The 18,739-nt window shown below is 40.7% G+C and overlaps 1 protein-coding gene across 6 annotated transcripts; it reads left to right on the top strand.

The window, feature by feature from the left end:
• The first annotated feature begins 3,272 nt into the window (after positions 1-3,272).
• Positions 3,273-17,843, top strand: Pcnp (PEST proteolytic signal containing nuclear protein). Of its 6 annotated transcripts, XM_031364080.1 has the most exons (6): positions 3,367-3,481; positions 9,502-9,678; positions 9,754-9,916; positions 11,971-12,045; positions 14,967-15,022; positions 16,058-17,843. In XM_031364080.1, the coding sequence occupies exons 2-6, from the start codon at positions 9,509-9,511 to the stop codon at positions 16,182-16,184; spliced, it is 591 nt and encodes a 196-aa protein (XP_031219940.1). In that variant the 5' UTR covers positions 3,367-3,481; positions 9,502-9,508; the 3' UTR covers positions 16,185-17,843. The 6 variants fall into 6 exon arrangements, with proteins under 6 accessions (XP_031219935.1, XP_031219936.1, XP_031219939.1 ...); XM_031364075.1 differs by lacking the exon at positions 9,502-9,678 and having other exon boundaries at positions 3,273-3,481; XM_031364076.1 differs by lacking the exon at positions 9,502-9,678 and having other exon boundaries at positions 3,316-3,481; positions 11,974-12,045.
• The last annotated feature ends 896 nt before the right edge of the window (positions 17,844-18,739 follow it).

Below are 18,739 nucleotides of genomic sequence, written 5' to 3'. Positions count from 1 at the left end.
GATGGCTTAGCCATGTTTCTGATCCCAGCCACATGGTTTGGGTTTTGGGGTCTTGCTGGGAATGAAGGCCTCAGCTTAATAGCACATTGGAGACCAGCCAAGTTTACGTGAGAAAACAGCAATCTAGAGTGGTATATGATCCCCTCTCCCCAAGAAAGGGTCTGTGGTATATCTTTAAGCTCAGTGACATCCACTTGCCTCTGCCTCTCAAGTGCTGGTATTAATGACCAAGAAATGTAAGAATCTTAGTATCCTGTAAAGCCATATAGGAGAAATGGTTACTGTATGATAGTTTCCTGGTCACTTGCATATAATTGTGTGCTAAATAGTGAACTGAGAACTTCAAATTAGATTACAAAGTCTACCAAACTACCATACTATCTTAAGGTAAATACTCCCCATCCTCTCTCTACTTGGAGCTTGAGTTACTCATTCACGAATACTGAGCAGCTTCCATGTAGGTAACCTCCAATACAAGGTGCTATAAAAAGTGGCTGCTTTTTACTTTTAATTTTTCTTGTGCATATATGTTGATGTGCGTGTGCATGCATGTGTAGATGCGCTGTCTTGTTTTAGTTATCTTGAAATGTGGTTTGTTTTTTGGTTTGGTTTGGTTTAGTTTGGGAGACAAGATTTCTCTGTGTAGCCCCAGGTGTCCTGGAACTCACTCTGTAGACCAGGCTAGCCTGCCTCTGCCTCCCAAGTGCTGGAATTAAAGGCATGCACCACCATTGCCCAGAGAGATGTGTTTTTACTATGTAGACCAAGCTGTCTTTGAGATCAACCTGCGTCTGCCTCCTGTGTGTTGGATTAAAGGCATGGACCACCACCATCCCTAGTGCCACTTTTTTTTTTTTTGGTTTTTTGAGACAGGGTTTCTCTGTATAGCTGGCTGTCCCAGGACTCAGAAATCCGCCTGCCTCTGCCTCCCAAGTGCTGGGACTAAAGGTGTGTGCCGCCACCACCCACTGGAACTTACTCTGTAGGCCAGAAATCTGCCTGCCTCTGACACTCAAGTACTGGGATTAAAGGCGTGTGCCACTGTCCAACTCCAGGGGTCCTCTTGTCTCAGCTTCTTTGGCACTAGGAATACAGGCATCCCAGCTTTATGTGAATACCAGGGATCCAAACTCTGATCTTGAGATAACAGGACAATTCAATATAGTAATTCTGTTACCAACATCCACTTTTCTCTGTTCTGTTGTTTTAGTTTGGGGGTAGGCCCTCATGTAGCTCAGGCTGGTATTGAAATTGTGTAGCTAAGGATTATACCGTTGATCCCATGATCACCTGTTGAAGAGGTACTAGTGTTTATGTGGATACAGCATCTCATGCACCCCAGACTGATACTACCTCCACTTCCTAAGTACTGGAATTAGACGTATGCGCCACCACTTCATTATGCAGTGTTGGAGATGAAACCCACCATGGTTTTTGCACTTTAGGCAAGCACTTGGCCAGTTGAGGTACACCCACAGCCCGCTGATATTTTACTGAGAAGTTAAAGCAGGTCTGTGGACAGCAACACTCAATGTTGCTTGGCGGACAGAATAAACTATACTCTCTAACACTGAGTGTATATTACAGGTTAGTAACTGACCAAATTTGGGCAAAGGGTTGAGTAAGTATAGAGAAAATGAAGTAAGAAACAGATGAGGCTGTAGCATACTTAATGCATGGATTTCATTGACACTAAATGAATCTACAAAAGGTTTCTAGGAGAGGCAAGGATTAACAGGAGTTTCCAACTTGAAAGAGAAGCGGCCTGGGGTGGTTCCTATTAAGTAAAACCAAATCCTGGGCCAGGCAGTGGTGGCGCACGCTTTTAATCCCAGCACTTGGGAGCCAGAGGCAGGCGGATTTCTGAGTTCGAGACCAGCCTGGTCTACAGAGTTCCAGGACAGCCAGAGCTATACAGAGAAACCCTGTCTCAAAAAAACAAAAAAGAAAGAAAGAAAAGAAAAGAAATGTTGGTGGCAGGGAACACTACAAGACATCTCTTGTTCTGTTACTTGTGCCCGTGTAGGTTAGGAGACATGACTGGCCAGGCAGTGGTGGCACGTGCCTTTTAATCCCAGCACTTGGGAGGCAGAGGCAGGCAGATTTCTGAGTTCGAGGCCAGCCTGGTCTACAGAGTGAGTTCCAGGACAGCCAGGGCTACACAGAGAAACCCTGTCTTGAACCCTCCCTAAACCCCCCTTCCCCCAAAAGACACAAGACTGGCACTAGCTTTTACGGTAAAACTCTCACAGTAGGATACCTTTACCTTGAAAGAATAGGACGATTTAACCAGTAGACAGTTACAGGAGTAAAGAAAATTACTTGAAAAATACCAAGAAGTGAGTAACTTCTAATTCAAAGCAAATTCGAACGATGAAGCTGGGCCGAGGCATCTTTTAAATGTTACTAGAGAAGGAATGAGTGAAGTAAGGTAGATACAAGGTCGACATCTCCAAACTTCAGTAGACCAAATCACCCTTTTCCCAAAGCACAGACAGCGCCTGCCCTTGAGAGTGTAGCGGTTTTTTTGTTGTTGTTGTTTGCTTTTTGTGTACTTTTTAACGGGTGTTTGAATATTTTGCAAGTGAATGTGAACTCTTACAGACTTCTAGAGGTTGTCGGATTTCGGGAACTGGAGTTACAAACAGCTGTAGACCACCCAATTGGGAACTGAACTTCCGTCCTCTGGAAGAATAGTAAGCGCCCTTGACCACCATGTATACCTATTTTTTCCTTTTTTTTTTTCCCCTTTGGTTTTTCGAGACAGGGTTTCTCTGTACAGTTCTGGCTGTCCTGGACTCACTCTGTAGTCCAGTTTGGCCTCGAACTCAGAAATCCGCCTGCTTCTGCCTATTTTTGCTTTTAATAATGTTTGCTCGCTTACTAGAACGCTCACGCTTAAATTTTTCACGAATGCAAAAAAAACTCGGAAAATTTAACTTCCGTAAGGCTCTACTCCGTGATCTTCCATAAGTTGCTTTTCGGTATCATTACACAAGTGAAAACGATAAATTTCACACTGGGCTGCACTAGAGATTAAACGATAGGGCAAGCACAGTGTCAGCACTAGACTGCGTCCGATATATTTTCTCCGTAAGAACACAGCCCTATCCCATAAAAATCAAGGACCAGCCGCGAACACCCCTGAGCATGTAAAAACCTGGGATGGCACCAACGGTTCCACGGTCAGAAAGTCCGTACTAATCAGGACACGCCATCCCTCAGCCCAGCCCTCCGCAGCCGTCACCGCACATCCCGTTCCCGCCCCGGCAGGTCCATGACGTCACATGCGTTTCCGTCTCCCGTTCCAGGGCCGCTCTAGGCTGCGGCCTCGCTGGCCCGCCCGAAGCTTTGTGGTTGCTGGGCGGAGCCGTGACGTTCTTGCCCGGGCTGCAGGGGGAGGCCGCGGCGGGGAAGATGGCGGACGGGAAGGCGGGAGAGGAGAAGCCCGAGAAGCCGCAGCGAGCCGGAGCCGTCGGAGGTGAACACTACCCCAGCGTCGCGGGCTACGGGGGCTACTCCGGCCTTTCTTTGGGTTTCCCAGGGTGGGGGGCTTTACGGCATCGCTGGAGCGGGCGGAGCTGGCGCTCGCCCGGCCAGGGGCTGGGCCCTGATGAGTGTCGGGCACGCCCGGTGGGGCCCGCAGGAGATCGAGGTCCGCGTCGCCTAATCAGAGAGGCCGCTAGTTACCTCCGGGCCGTGAGAAGGGAGGTGGGAGACTGAGCCTGGGCTGGGAGCCCAAACAGCAGAACTCAGGGCCCGCTGCGCACTCAGGCCCCCGGGCGAGCGCCGAGCCGCCGCCGCGGGCACTGGCCGCATGCCGGCTTTCCGAGCTCGCCGGCCTCTCGGTTACACGTAATTTGGTTTGAAGCTCTTTTTTTCGCTGTGGAGGTGGAAGACCCCAGCCCACTCTCTTTGCTGTATTTTCAGACATAACATTTATGAACCCTGCGATGGTCTAAGTCGAAGCGATGCAGGGACGATAGGGGATCTGGCTCAAGCAGCAAAGGCTTGGAAATTAGGGTTTGATTCGCTTTTACAGTATCTTTCTTAGGCTCCTAACAGCGGGGTCTACGTCAGATATTTAGTTGGCATGGTAGGAAGGTGTGATCTTCCTGTAATTTGTCGCGGAAATTAAACTCAGATTATAGCCATCTTTTCGTTCCTCCTACCCCCGTAATTTTGGATGGTGTACATAAAGGAAAAGAAATACGTAGTCTCTTTTCCCCTACGCCCTTTTGTCGTAAGGATAATTAACACATGTTTAGAATGTTTCAGCCTTTCACTGTTCTGGATTTCTTCGGTCTTATCCCTGAAACACTTAAATGTGAGAACGTATAGACTCAGTATCGCATAAAGGCAAGAAGTAGGGTCTACCAAATTTGTTAATTGCGGAAGATGCCCCCATCTCCCCCACCCCCACCTTCACCCCCACCCCCGTTTGAGCTAGAATCTCATTTAACTCTGGCTTCCTGAGTCCTGGGATTACTGGCCATGGCCACTTTGTCAAGTCTCTTCCTCATTTTGTTTTTTAAATAAGCTAGTAAAATAGCTAATGAAAGTATTTTAGTTCTTACTTTAGATCTCCTTTATTCTTGTTAAAAGTAGTTTGAGGGAAAACTCTAGCCCAGAGTATCTTGGGTGGCCTTGAATTGAAGATGCTTTTTGCCTTGACTGAGAAAACTGCTAAAATAGACCTTAAGTGTCTAAAGCCGTGTGTAATGTACTTGCCACCCTTTCAGTTGAGGGACATTCTGTCGTGTGAATAATATTTCCATTTTAACAGTGTTAGGGGCTGTGTAGATTATTTTATGTTGGTAACTTAAACTTGCACTCCTTTTCTACATAATTTGCCTCATTTCGTATAGCTCACTTTAATATCAGACATAATGGGGTCCTGCAGAGGAATCATAACTGAAACCTTTCACCCATAGGATTGAATTGATAAGCTTGAGGCAAGTATTCAGCTCTCTTGGAAAACTTTGTCTAGAGTTGGCAACTTTTCTTCTGTGACACAGTCCACAGTGTTGGAAATATGAGTAGTTTTCCTATTCATTTAATCTTGCTATTGATCCTGGAGATTGAACCAAGGCCTCGTTTATGCTAAGGATGAGCTTCACTACTGTGCTCTTTTTTTAGTAAATAGACTATCCCCATAATTAAACCTAACGTGTCTCTACTAGAGAGTTTTGAACTAACTCTTTCACTTCAGTCTACTTGGGGAGACTTTTTCCAGACATTTTTTTGTTAAAGTTAAGTAGAAATTTAGAGAGATTTAGAGACAAGCAACTTAATGTGTAATCATAGCCATTTCAAGCTATCAAGGGTTAATCCAAGAGCTACTTCAACGATGTGTGGGTTTCCTGTGTCAAAACATGGACTACCTTTCCTGTCAGAGAGCTACTGGAGTCCTTGGTTTGGATTGGGTTTTTTTTTTGTTTTGTATTCTTTTTTCTTTTTCTTTTTCCCCAGATAAGGTACCAGAGAGCACATGACTCATGAATGATACCTTTGTGGAATTGTCCCATCTCAGCTAGTCAGTGAAAAAGAAAAATTGTAATATGTATTGTCTAATTGATATTAACTTACACGATGTTTGCTTAGAATGAATACAAAGTAGACAGAAGGCTTCACTAAATTCTTTCATCTAAAAGCTATCAATTTGTATAATGATGACTTACAAATGGAAAGGGCTGAGGCTGGAGAGATGGATGGCTTAGTGGTTAAGAGCTCTTCTAGAGGACCTGGTTCAGTTTCCAGCACCTGTATGTATCTCACAACTGTCTGGTTTTGGTTTTTTTGTTTGTTTGTTTGTTTTTTGTTTTTTTTTTTTTTTTTTTTTTTTTTTTTTTTTTTTTTGGTTTTTCGTGACAGGGTTTCTCTGAGTAGCCCCGACTGTCCTGGAATTCACTCTGTAGACCAGGCTGGCCTCGAACTCAGAAATCTGCCCACCTCTGCCTCCCAAATTCCCAAATGCTGGGATTAAAGGTGTGCGCCACCACTGCTTGTCAATTGTAACTTCAAGATCTGACATATCCAAACAGACATACATGCAGGCAAACACCATTGCATATAAAATAAAAATAAATTATTTTTAAAAAAACAAATTAAACAGATTTTCTTATTTAAAAATGCTTGTTCATTTATTCATTATAACTCACACTACTAAAGATATTCACAGTATTAACAGTCATTCAACATATGTTTTCCAGGTTTTTTTTTAATATTTATTTATTTATTTATTTATTATATGTGAGTACACTGTAGCTGTCTTCACCCCATAGGAGGGCATCAGATCTCATTAAGGATGGTTGTGAGCCACCATGTGATTGCTAGGATTTGAACTCAGGACCTTCAGAAGAGCAGTCAGTGCTCTTACTCGCTGAGCCATCTCTCCAGCCTGTTTTCCACAGTTTTAAAATACAAAATGTCTTAGTAAACTAAGTGCTGAATTCTAGCAGTTGGGATGCAGAGACAGGAGTATCCCTGGGGAGTTCAAAGTAGAGCTTTGAGACATTCCTGAGCTACATTACATAGTGTGATTTCAGACCAGCCAGGCTTACATAGTGATACTCAGGCCACAAAAAAAGCACAAACAAGATATCTCGATAAATTGAAAGTAGAGATCCTTGATTAAAAGTTCCAAATGCTAAATTAGTTTGAGTTTAAAGAACATTTGGTACTTGTGAATTAAATATTAATATTCAATGATAGATTTTAATACTCATATTTGCTTGAAATAATTTTCTTTTCTTTTTTTTGTTTTTGTTTTGTTTTGTTTTGTTTTTCAAGACAGGGTTTCTCTGAATAGCCCTGGCTGTCCTGGAACTCACTCTGTAGACCAGGCTGGCCTCGAACTCAGAAATCCGCCTGCCTCTGCCTCCCAAGTGCTGGGATTAAAGGCATGCGCCACCACCGCCCGTCCTTTCTTTTTCTTTTTTAAATATTTATTGTTATATGTAAGTACACTGTAGCTGTCTTCAGACACACCAAAAGAGAGCGTCAGATCTCATTACAGATGGTTGTGAACCACCATGTGGTTGCTGGGATTTGAACTCATGACCTCTGGAAGAGCAATCAGTGCTCTTAACCACTGAGCCATCTCTCCAGCCCTTGAAATAGTTTTCGAATGATCCATGTTTAAAATTACAAATATTTTAATAATAATTAGTAGTAATATATTTGTCTGCTATTGTCCCATTTTAGTCCATTGTTTTATTTGCTTTTTTCCTAAATTATTTTTGTATTTTGCTGCATAATTGCTAAGAGGGTTCTATGAAGACAAAACGACCAACATATGTGCCACATTGAACCTGCTTATACTAAGAAATGAGAGCCATTACTGTGTTCACCCTTCTTCACTCCCTGCTCTCCATATCTTGTGAACAGAAGATGCTATCTAAATACATTTGTGGAATTACTTAAAATTATTTTTGTTGTTTTTAAGACAGGATCTCACTGTGTAATTCTGGCTAACCTGGAACTCGGGGAAATCATCCTGCCTCTGCCTCTCAAGTGCTGAGATTAAAGGCATGTGCCACCACACCTGGTACACAAAATTATTTTTAATCACATGTCCGTGTGTGGGTGTGCACAGATAAATACAGGTGCCCAGGAAGGCCAGAAGAGTTGGGTCCCCCAGAGCTGGAGTTCCAGGAATTGTGAGCTGCCTTGTGTGGGTGCTGGGGCTCTAGCTAGGGTCCTCTGGAAGATGAGGAAGCTCCTTAACTGCTGAGCCATCTACTGATAAATTTTTTTTTATGTATTCATATAAGAGTACAGAATACAGTGGTTGATGCCAATTCCTGCTTAAGACTGCAAGTAAAATGCACTGGACAGAGTTTCTAGTCCAAGCTGTCTAGAATGTCCTTTAGTCCATGGTGGTCTCAGACAAGCCTGAGTGCTGGGATTACAAGTGTTCTCAGTTACTGGAGAATAGTCTTTCATTTTTTTAATTCAGATACACATATAATATATGTATCTTGTCTTACATATAAACAAATGAATGGCACCTCAGGATACTATTCAGTGCTACCTTTGCCTCATGAAAATACCTGAACTAGAGCCCTAATCCAAAGAAAGGAGTTTATTTATTCAATCTGTACCAAATCAGATACTCTATTCAAAGTGCTTGTTGTTGAATTAGCATGGTCATACAAGCCATGATCCCAGGTACCCTGGAGATGGAGCAGGATGTGTGCAAGTTACAGGAATGCCTGGCCTTGGGCAGTATAGCTAGACTTTGTCTGGAAATGAGAAAACTATTTGGGCATATAGGTCACTTATAGTGCTTAAATACATAAATAGTTTGTGCAAGGCCCTGTGTTCTACCTTGGTGCCACAAAGTACTAATTAATCTAAAGGTGTGTCATCACCAAACTGCATGGATCTAGATTTATAGTCCTGAGCCTTTGATTCTTTTACTTGACAGATACTATATTTGACCCTCCCTCAACCTCCATTCTACCTTCGCCCCATTTTCTTATTGAATTGCCAAGGCAGTCACTTAGAGCTTGTCAAGTAAGTTTGAGTTGTTGTCTCATAATGTATCCTGTAGGGTAGAGCTAGAGAGAAAAAAAAATTCGGCCAGACTTTTCAGTCTTTCCAATATGTTCTTAAGTAGTCTTATTTATTTTGTTTTTTCGAGACAGGGTTTCTCTATGTAGCCCTGACTGCCCTGAAACTCACTCGGTAGACCAGGCTGGCCTTGTAGACCAGGCTGGCCTTGAACTCAGAAATCCACCTGCCTCTGCCTTCCAAGTCCTGGGATTAAAGGCGTGTGCCACCATGCCCGGCTAATAGTCTTATTTATTAATAAGCCTAAAATACTCAAGACATGAAGTCATTATTGACTTAAAACACATACGAGCAAAGTTGTTGAAAACATCTTGATTTCTACATTTGTATATATCTGTACTTGGAAGTTTAGGTCTTCATGAGATAATATGTATGTGAAAGTCTGACTTTGAATAGCTCTTACAGGTAGCTTAAAACATGTACTAGACCAGCTTTCAGATAGGGTTAACTCTCAAGAGATTACCTTGAAGTTTTTTCAGCTCGAAAGGTGATGTAAGGTGTATCTTGAGTAACATCACTTAAGGAACATAACTTAGCTGGTGGTCAGCCAGGGTTGTAGCTCAGTGTAGAATGTTTGTTTTGTGTAAGCCAAGCCCTGAGTGTTCAGCATGGTGAAGGGGGGAAAGAAAGGCTGTAGACTGAATTTGAAATGTAGTTTAAGTAACAGTGGTCATGTTCATGACTAGATGTTTTGTGTTATTAGGACTACATTACTGAGAATATTATAATTTATTAGCCAGATGTTTTATATTGTACATGTTAGTTTATATAAAATAATTTGTTGATCTTAATTTCTGAATATCAAAATTCCACACTTGTAACCAAGATTAATGTACAATTAATAAGGTAATGTTTAGCTGGCGGGTATTTACTCTTTGTGAACTCTGTGTTTATAATTTTAAATTGCTCTGTATTTTATGCTAGTTAATTCATGGGAGCCTCTTGTACGGCCACACAATCTCAGTTCCTGCTGTACACTCTAACAAGCAGTGAAGAGACTGTTGGGTCAGTAGGTGACAGCTGCAGAGGTATCTTCCTTGTAAAGATGCTTTTTGAGGTTGCTGCTCCCATCAATCTGCTCAGTAAAAATAGCTCATCTTGGTAAGTTGTTTCGACTTCACCAGGACCTGAAGAAGAAGCAGAAAAACCTGTGAAAACTAAGACTGTTTCTTCCAGTAATGGAGGGGAAAGTTCCAGTCGCAGCGCTGAAAAGCGATCAGCTGAAGATGAAGCTGCAGACCTCCCAACAAAGCCTACAAAGATGCCCAAGTTTGGATTTGCCATAGGTAGTCAGACGGCAAGGAAAGCACCCGCCATCTCCATTAGACTCGGAGCAAGTGTGAGTTGTTTTACGTGTGCTTTTGTAATGGTCTTAAAGATTGGTTTCATCAATCTGCTTTTCCGTGTGTGTGTGTGTGTGTGTGTGTGTGTGTGTGTGTGTGTGTGTGTGTGTCTGTCTGTCTGTGTGTGTGTGTGTCTGTCTGTGTGTGTGTGTGTGTCTGTGTGTCTGTACGCAGTGTGTATGGTATATATAGAAAGGCAAGTTTTAAAAGGTAAACTGCTGTAACTGGCTATGAACTTACATGTAAGTTCATTAGGAAGGGCCTATAAATTCTATCAAAGCAGTTGAAAAAAAAGGCATATTGTAAAGAATGCATGATTTATAAAAAAGTAACCACTTAGAACTTTTCTTAGTTGAATAAAATTTGTGAAAAATATTTGGGAATTTAAAAAAAAAAAACATTTTACCACTAGTATATTAGAAGTAATAATTTGTATTGTGTTGTAGCTCTGCTGTAGAGTATATGCGTAGCACTTGAGAGGCTTTGGAGTCAGTACCTACCATTATGTACCTCCACAAAGTAATAACTACAAATCAGCTCTTTGTAACTTAAAGGGTTAATGTAGTAAGTTAGCCCTAGTAAGAATTTACTGGTTATCTATGGTGGTTTTTTCAATTCGCAATAGTCAGATGCAAATGGTTTTATTTATGCTGTAGATACGTATTTCAGATATTTTTTAAATGAAAATTTTTAATTTTTAATCATTTTTTCCCTAGAGTCTATTTGAGCTTGCTTTCTAAATTCTAAGAGCAGCCATTTCTCAGAACCCCCAAATCCTACCATGCAATCTTTTTCCCCCTCTTAAAAAAAAAATCTGAGTCTTAAACAAAAAGACTATGACATTTTTATTTCATTAACATTTTTTCTGTATCCTCTGGTTCTTGATGTGTAATGTTTAAAAATCACATAGACCTAATTGCATAAAGACTTGATCTTAAAAATGATATCTTCATTTACTCTTTTGACAGTTTAAACAGACATTGTATGTTTATATAGGATCTTGATCATACCCTATTTAACTTTTTTAAACAGTAAACATGTACTCATATAATTCTAATCTGCTTGGACATATTCTGAGTCCAGTTCCTTCTTTTTCTAAATAATTGATGGGATTTACTAATTATTAAGTGGTTGAGTTAGGTTCAAAAAAGCCTATTCGGTAAAATCAAAATGAGGCCTTAGGACCAGATCATAAAGGACTGCATATCATAATAAGGAGTCTCAAGACTAAAGCCCATTGGCATCCTTGGAACGTCTCTAGTTTGAAGAGGAATTCAAAGGGGGTTTGGATGGGTTGTATCCTCTCTCCTTCAGTGTTGGTAACTGAAGCCAAGGGCTCATTATATATGCTAGACAGTCTCTGTCACTGGATTCCATATCCCTTACCTTGCTTGGCATATGCTATTTCTAGTAGTTGTCCTATTGGGTGGTGCTGAGGGTCTGAGATTGGAAGGTAATGGGTTAGTGTCGTGGACAGAGATAACAATAGGAGTTTTCAATAAGAATCTGAGCAAAAGGAGCTTGTAAACAAAGAAAAAGGTTTTCAAACTTGAGTACTTGAAAACATTAATCACTGGTGACCCTGAGGCGTGTTGCAGTAAAAGGGACAGTAAGAACTGAGATTGACTAGGAAGATGGATGGAAGGGAACATGATAGCAGTTGGTAGACAACATCAAGTGGGATGCTCCCTGCATTCTAAAGGCACTATGGTCCATGCAGGATGCTGTGGGGCAGGGATCATTTCTAGTCATTTATCTTCAGTGTGTACCTCTTAGCTTAACTGATAGTAAATTTCAGATACAATGAGAGGTTTTTTTTTAGACAGAAAAGTAATTGGATATATGAAATTAGTAAAGTAAAACCTACCTGCTGTTAACTTTTATTTTCAAAGATATAATGGATTTGCCCAAAATATTGACTTCCTTACTGTGTAAGCTTATAAAAACATAAAAATTGATAAAATTGAACCTTGTAAGAGCAATTACTATTTTATTAAACAGGCTGTATAAGTTTTATTTGTGATAATTCTGTTAAATGTTTCTTCTTCAGAAGCCTAAGGAAACAGTTCCAACTCTTGCTCCAAAGACTCTTTCAGTAGCAGCAGCTTTCAATGAAGATGAAGATGTAAGCTAATACCTATTTTATTTTACTTTATTTTTAAAGACTGTGTGTGCATGGAAGGCATGTGTGCCATGGTAGGCAGGTGGAAGGTGGGACAACTTTTGGGAGTCAGTTCTTTCCTTCTATCAGTGGTCCAGGAAATGTCTCGGGGTTGCACGGCAAGCTGTTTTACATACTAAACCAGCCAGCTGGCCCTTAGTTTTACATTAAATAAATAAATATATATATTTTTTAAAACTTTTTTTAAAAGAGAAGGAATTAATAGAAAACTAGAGTTTGTACTACTGGTAGTTAAATTGATAATAGTAAAATAGTATTGGTAAACATTTTTTGTAATGCCTAAGAAAATTGGATTTCTTTTTTTGAAGTGCTGGGTATTGAGTTTAGTGCCTTGTAAACGCCAGGCAACTGTTGTACCACTGAGGTACATACCCAAAACTAAAAATTTAATGTCTGTTGATATAAATATATTTCTATAAAAATTGCTAATTTTATAGAAAATTGCAAGAAACTTAAGAGTCAAGTCAAGTGCTTATAATAATACATACTAGGAAGTCTGTGAGTCAGTAGTGCATATGCCACCATGCCTGGCTCTACAAATTTTCTTTTGATGTGTGTGTGTGTGTGTGTCTGTGTGTGTGTGTGTCTGTCTGTGTGTGTGTCTTTGTGTGTATGTATGTACATGTCTGTGTTATACTTGTTCATTCAGATGTAGAGAGGTCAGAAAACAACTTGTGGAATTAGTTCTTCAACTCTGTGGATCCCTCAAATTGAATATAGGCAGTCTGGCTTGGTGGCAAGTACCTCTACCCACTAAGCCAGCTCACATTTGCCTTTCAGTATTGCTGCTTTCAGTAACTTCATAGTTGGTCTTCAGTGATGGCCACTGTGCTTGCTACAAAAAGCAGCTGTGGAGTGCTACATGGCACATCTGTAGCAGGAATTAACTACAAGTGATTCCACTAGAGCTTCCTCTCATGAGAGTGTGCCAGAGTGAACTTGAGATATCTCTGCTTTGTTGTCTGTCCCAGTTCTCCAATGCCCCTTACAATGTTGGCATCCTACCATACTCAAGGGTGATGAGTAAATTTCCCAGGGTTTTGGTTTTTTTCTTTGTAAAAGACATGGTCTCACATATCTCAAACTGACTGGCATGGAGCTTGGTAAGGATGGCTTTCAATTTCAGATTCTCTTGCCTCTACCTCTCATGCATTGAGATCATAAATATGCACCATTATATCCAGTTTCTTTTCTTTATTTGTTTTTCGAAACAGGGGTTTTCTGTGTGGCCCTAGCTGTCCTGGAACTCTAGGACCAGGCTAGCCTCAAACTCACATAGGTCCTCCTACCTCTGCCTTACAAATGTTGTGACTAAAGGTGGTGTGCCACCTTGCCTGGCCATACCATTTTTATATGATGGGGAGGATCAAACCTGGCTAGAGCATTGTGCATGTTAGGCAAGCTGGGATTAAAGGCATGGGATGCTGCATCTGACCATTTTGTTTTGTCTTGTCTTGGAAGCAGGGACTCTAATAGCTGAAGCTTGTCCCTGAACAAAGTAGCTAAAGATGGTCTGATATTCCTTCTGATATTTCTACCATTATACCATACCCAACGAGGAAACTTGTGGATGTGCAAGTCCAGAAGGAAAAGATAACATAGAACGTAGGGAAAGTGTGTGAATGGGAACTGTTCTTACCTGTATTGTAGGTTACCTGTATTGTAGTAGTGCTCTATGTGTGATATGTTCACATCGTGGCTCTCGCTTTCTCTGTGTGTGCCTTTGCAGTGTGTATTAATTCATCTTTGCAAATGGAGAATTATACCTAAGTAAACACAACCTTAGGCTAGAGCTTTGCTGCTCAAAGTTATACACCATGATTCACTGTCTTCCTTAATTTTAAAGACATTTGGGGTTTATTTTGTTGTTGTTGTTTTTCTTTTTAAGACAGAGTCTACTCTGTATCTGTAGCTGGCCTGAAAACCACAAAAATCTGCCCGCTCCGCCTTCACCTCCTGAGTACTAGCGCCTGGCCCTTTTAACTTTGCTTGCTTTTTGTTTTACTCTTTGTTAAAGAGGCTTGAGAGATTCAACAGTGTGTAAGAACACTTTTCCTTTTCCTAGGACCTTAGTGTTCTAGCACCGGTGTCTGGCAGATGTCTCTGTGGCTAAAGGGGGATCTGTGGTTCCTGTCTTCTCAGGGTACCTTTGTCTACCCCCATCCCTGTCTCCCAACATATACAAAAGAGTCAACCTACATTTTTCTGTTGTGAATATATATTTTGGCATTTTCTCAAACCATTTACTCATTGACACATAGGCAGATTCCATGTCTTGCCAGCATGAAAAGTGCCAGCGAACATGAAGTTCGTATGTCTCTTTGACTAATTAGCATATGAGTTACTTTTCTCTTTGTCCTATCCAATATAGTTCTGATTTAAGTGTGTGTGCGTGCGTACTCTGGGGGCAGGTTTGTATACACATGTGCATATGTGTGTGACAGCCAGCGCTCGGCATTAGGTGTCTTTTCAGTTAGTTTCCACCTTTATTTTTCTTTCCTCCCTTCTTTTCTCTTTTTAAGACAGGGCCCTTATTGGCTTGGAACTTGATGATTCAGTTAGGCTGGCCAGCAAGGCCCTAGGATGCTCCTGTCTCCACCTCCCAGGTACAAGAACTATAGGCAGGCACCACTATACTTAGCATAGTTGGTGACTGAAATCAAGTCCTCATGCTTATTGACTGAGCCATCTATCTCCTCAACCCCAAGATTAAAAAATAAAAAAATAATATAGTAATTGTTAAAGTTCACTACCTTACTCCTTTTATGGCATTAAAAAATGTTGGATTAAAAAAACTTAGCCTTCTTAGTAACTAAGTGAATTAATAATTTAAATGTACTCATTTCCATTTCCTTGTTCTGCAGAGTGAGCCAGAAGAAATGCCTCCAGAAGCCAAGATGAGGATGAAGAATATTGGAAGGTGCCATGCTTTCATCACTATTGTAGAGCTGTAGGGAAAGCAAGGAGAAGAATATATTACACGTTTTACATGAATCCATATGAGCCTACAAAGAATTAAAATCTAAATCTATCCCCGATCTCTAAGTCAATTAAATGCAGTCCCGGTGGCTCAGCCCATCATTATTGGAACTTAAGTAAATATATCTGATACTATTGCCAGTCCAAATGAAGTACACATGCACACTTTTTTTTATTGCATTTATTTTTGAGACAGTCTTACTATGCAGCCCTAGCTGTCTTGGAGCTCACTTTATAGACTGGGCTGGATTTGATCTCGAAGAGATCCACCTGCCTCTGCCTCCAGAGTACTGGAATTAAAACATTGACACTGCATGTTTCTCCTTTACACATGTTTGGGTTTTTGCTTCATTTTTGTAAATGCTTGCAATAAGCCACCAGATTAGTTTTTAACCTGATTTGTGGGTTTTAGGTCACTTCTTTTGCAACAGATTTTCTGTTTGCTACGTGCGGTGCTTGGAACTGAACCCACGGTCTGGTATTCTGGATAAGAATTCCACAACTGATTCTGTTCCTCCGAATCTCAGCAGTAGTTTTAGAGCCACAGTGGTGTCCACTCTTACTGTGTTACCTTCCCTTTTCTGTGTGCTGAGAACGGCACACGGATGATGGAGTGGAGCTCAGTACTGGAGCTCTTGGTTAGGATGCTTGTCCCTAGGCTCTCAGTCCTGCAAATGAGAACCCCACAGTGGGCCTGGAGGTGCATGCCTGTGGTTCTCTCTGCATTCCAAGCCAGCCTGGACTAAGGGGACACCATCTTGAAAAGTCAAGCTAATACAAAACCCCAGGCTCTCCTTTCTACTCTTTTCCTCACTGCATACACAGTGCAATGAGGTCTTAACCCTTTATAGAAGACCTCTTTAGGGGCTTCTGCTATTCTGACTGTATTTATAATGAACACTAAGCAAATGTATATTAATGTGTTTAAAATAAACCACAACAATAATTTGAATAAATTGAATTTCTTTTAACACAGGGACACACCAACATCAGCCGGACCAAACTCCTTTAATAAAGGAAAGCATGGCTTTTCTGATAACCAGAAGCTGTGGGAGCGAAATATAAAATCTCATCTTGGGAACGTCCACGACCAAGACAATTAAGTGAAGTGTTCTAAGATTGGGGTGTGGGTGGGTGCAGTTAGAAGGAGCAGTCTCCTTTTTGTAAAGAATGGTGTAAGACTAGCTTTGGAGCCGTTTTTCTTTCTTCTTTTTTTTCTTTTCCTTTTTTCTTTTTTTCTAAGATTGAGTGGTACACTAATAAATGAGAGTTTGCAATTAGAGGTAATTTATGTTTTATATACAGATTTCAAGACATTTGCTAATTTTGTAGTTTCACATGATTAGTTTCCAAGGGTTACAGATGATAAAGAAATCAGAAGTGGTACCTTTCTAAGAATTGCATATTTTTTTAGACACAACTATTAGCACATTAAGAGGGAAGCCAAAAGTTATTGTCTACTTCAAACTGAGAGCAGTTCCTCTCCCGACTTCTCCCTCATTACCTGACTGCCTGGCTCCCTGGAACAGCCTTCCCGAGAGGGAGATTGGATTGAGAAGACAATATTACTGGACTATTGACTGAGTAAATTTAGATAAGGTTAAAATAAACCTTTTCCTATGGGCATTTCATTTTGTTTTGGGCCATTATATGCTAGTACTGCTTTGCTATCAGTGGGTACTGACGCTTTGCTCTGTAAAAAATTTTTTTTGTTAAAAATTCTTATATTAAGTATTGAGTATAACTAGCCCACTTTAATGGAGCTTGTCTCCATTCAGGATCTTCAGAGGACACTATTTGCTACCAAAGTAAATCAGTATTTTGAATGTGCTTCTCTTGGTTTCTATTCTAGTTCCTATAAGCATTTCCACCAGAACTTGAGGCAGAACATAAGGAAGCTGGTTCTTTTAAAGTACAAACACCACCAAAAATATCAGTGTGCATACTGCTTTATGTATTGGGCTGGCTTTTACTTTTTAAAAGGTTTAAATAACAAAAAAAAGGGAAAAAGGTATAACATTGTATGAAGACAGATGAGGCAACATACCTTCTGTGACATTTGAAGCACTTAGTTACTAACTTACTAGATTCAGTGTGGATTGAATTCACAATATTTCTTATTTGTACAATGCCATGGCTTATTTTGAGTATAGACACACTGACCAGTGGTTTCACAAGCACATTCAGTGACTGCGATAGGACAGAAATGCTGCTTTAGACGTTTTCACTGCGAGCCTCTCATCGCATATGCTCTTAGAGTTCTGTATGTAGGATGTTTGTTTTGTATTTTTGTATTGTATATGGGCTTTTTAAATGTGACAGATAAATGCATCTTAAGTAGTCACAGACAAAGGAAATGATAAAATGTCCTTGGAAATTACAATGTTAAATTTGGAGGCGGCGTCGGTGTTTCATGGGTAGTGACTGTTCACTGGGCGACTTTTAATGTAATGACTTCCAAGAAGCAGCCTGCGGATATTCCTAACGCTTTGTTCACTACATGTTACTTAATAAGCCCCAAGTAAAACAATGGAAATGTACATAGCACTATTAGTTCATACATGATTTAAGTATATCAAGATACATAAATTTAACTTTTATGTCCATAAACTGTCCATTTGTCCATTTTACTGTTTGTTGAAATAACACCTCTCCTACATATTCTTTACTTGACTCAAATAAATTAACCTGAGGTCAAGATGGAGAGAGACGACTGAGCTGAATGTCTTTACTAAAATTACAATAAATTTTGTCAAACTTGGTGGCGGTCTTACTTTCTATTTTATTTCTTACTGTGCCTTTGAAGATGTTTTAAAAAGTATTCTGTGAATATGGCATGCTGGTGAGGTCGGGGAGACACAAAACATTGTGAAGATACCACCATTTAGAAGCATGTTCCCGGGGGCTGGTGAGATGGCTCAGCAGGTAAGAGCACTGATTGTTCTTCCGAAGGTCATGAGTTCAAATCCCAGCAACCACATGGTGGCTCACAACCACCCGTAATGAGATCTGACATCCTCTTCTGGTGCATCTGAAGACAGCTACAGTGTTATTATAAATAAATAAATAATAAATAAATCTTTAAAAAAAAAAAAAAATAGAAGCATGTTCCCAGAACCTCTTACATACTGCTCACTAGACAGTTGTCAGAATAAGTGTGTTAGCATTATCTTTTACCCTACCTTACACTGGTTGGCAGTCTCACATTCCATTACAATGCTCTTAGATATTCTCATATACTCCGAGAGGAACTGCATTGCCAGCTCCTGACTTCTCTAATGACTTTTCCTTTTCCCGTGTGTTTATTGTGATTGCCCATGCACACGTACCACTGTACACATGTAGGTCAGAGCACAATCTGAGGGATTCTGTTCCTTTTTTTTTTTTTCAAGACAGGGTTTCTCTGTATAGCCCTGGCTGTCCTGGAACTCACTCTGTAGACCAGGCTGGCCTCGAACTCAGAAACCCACCTGCCTCTGTCTCCCAAGTGCTGGGATTAAAGGGGTGCGCCACCACACCCAGCTGTTCCTTTTTTTTTTTAACTCCATACACTGCATCTCAATTTCGGTTCCCCCCCACTCCTGATAGTCCCTCCTTCACCTCCCTTCTTCCTCACATCTGTTCCTCCTCTGTCTCCCTATAAAAAAGGAGCAGGCCT

The sequence above is a fragment of the Mastomys coucha genome, unplaced genomic scaffold (genome assembly GCF_008632895.1).
Source record: "Mastomys coucha isolate ucsf_1 unplaced genomic scaffold, UCSF_Mcou_1 pScaffold12, whole genome shotgun sequence".
NCBI lineage: Eukaryota > Metazoa > Chordata > Mammalia > Rodentia > Muridae > Mastomys > Mastomys coucha.
This window is presented reverse-complemented; position numbering and strand designations above follow the sequence as displayed.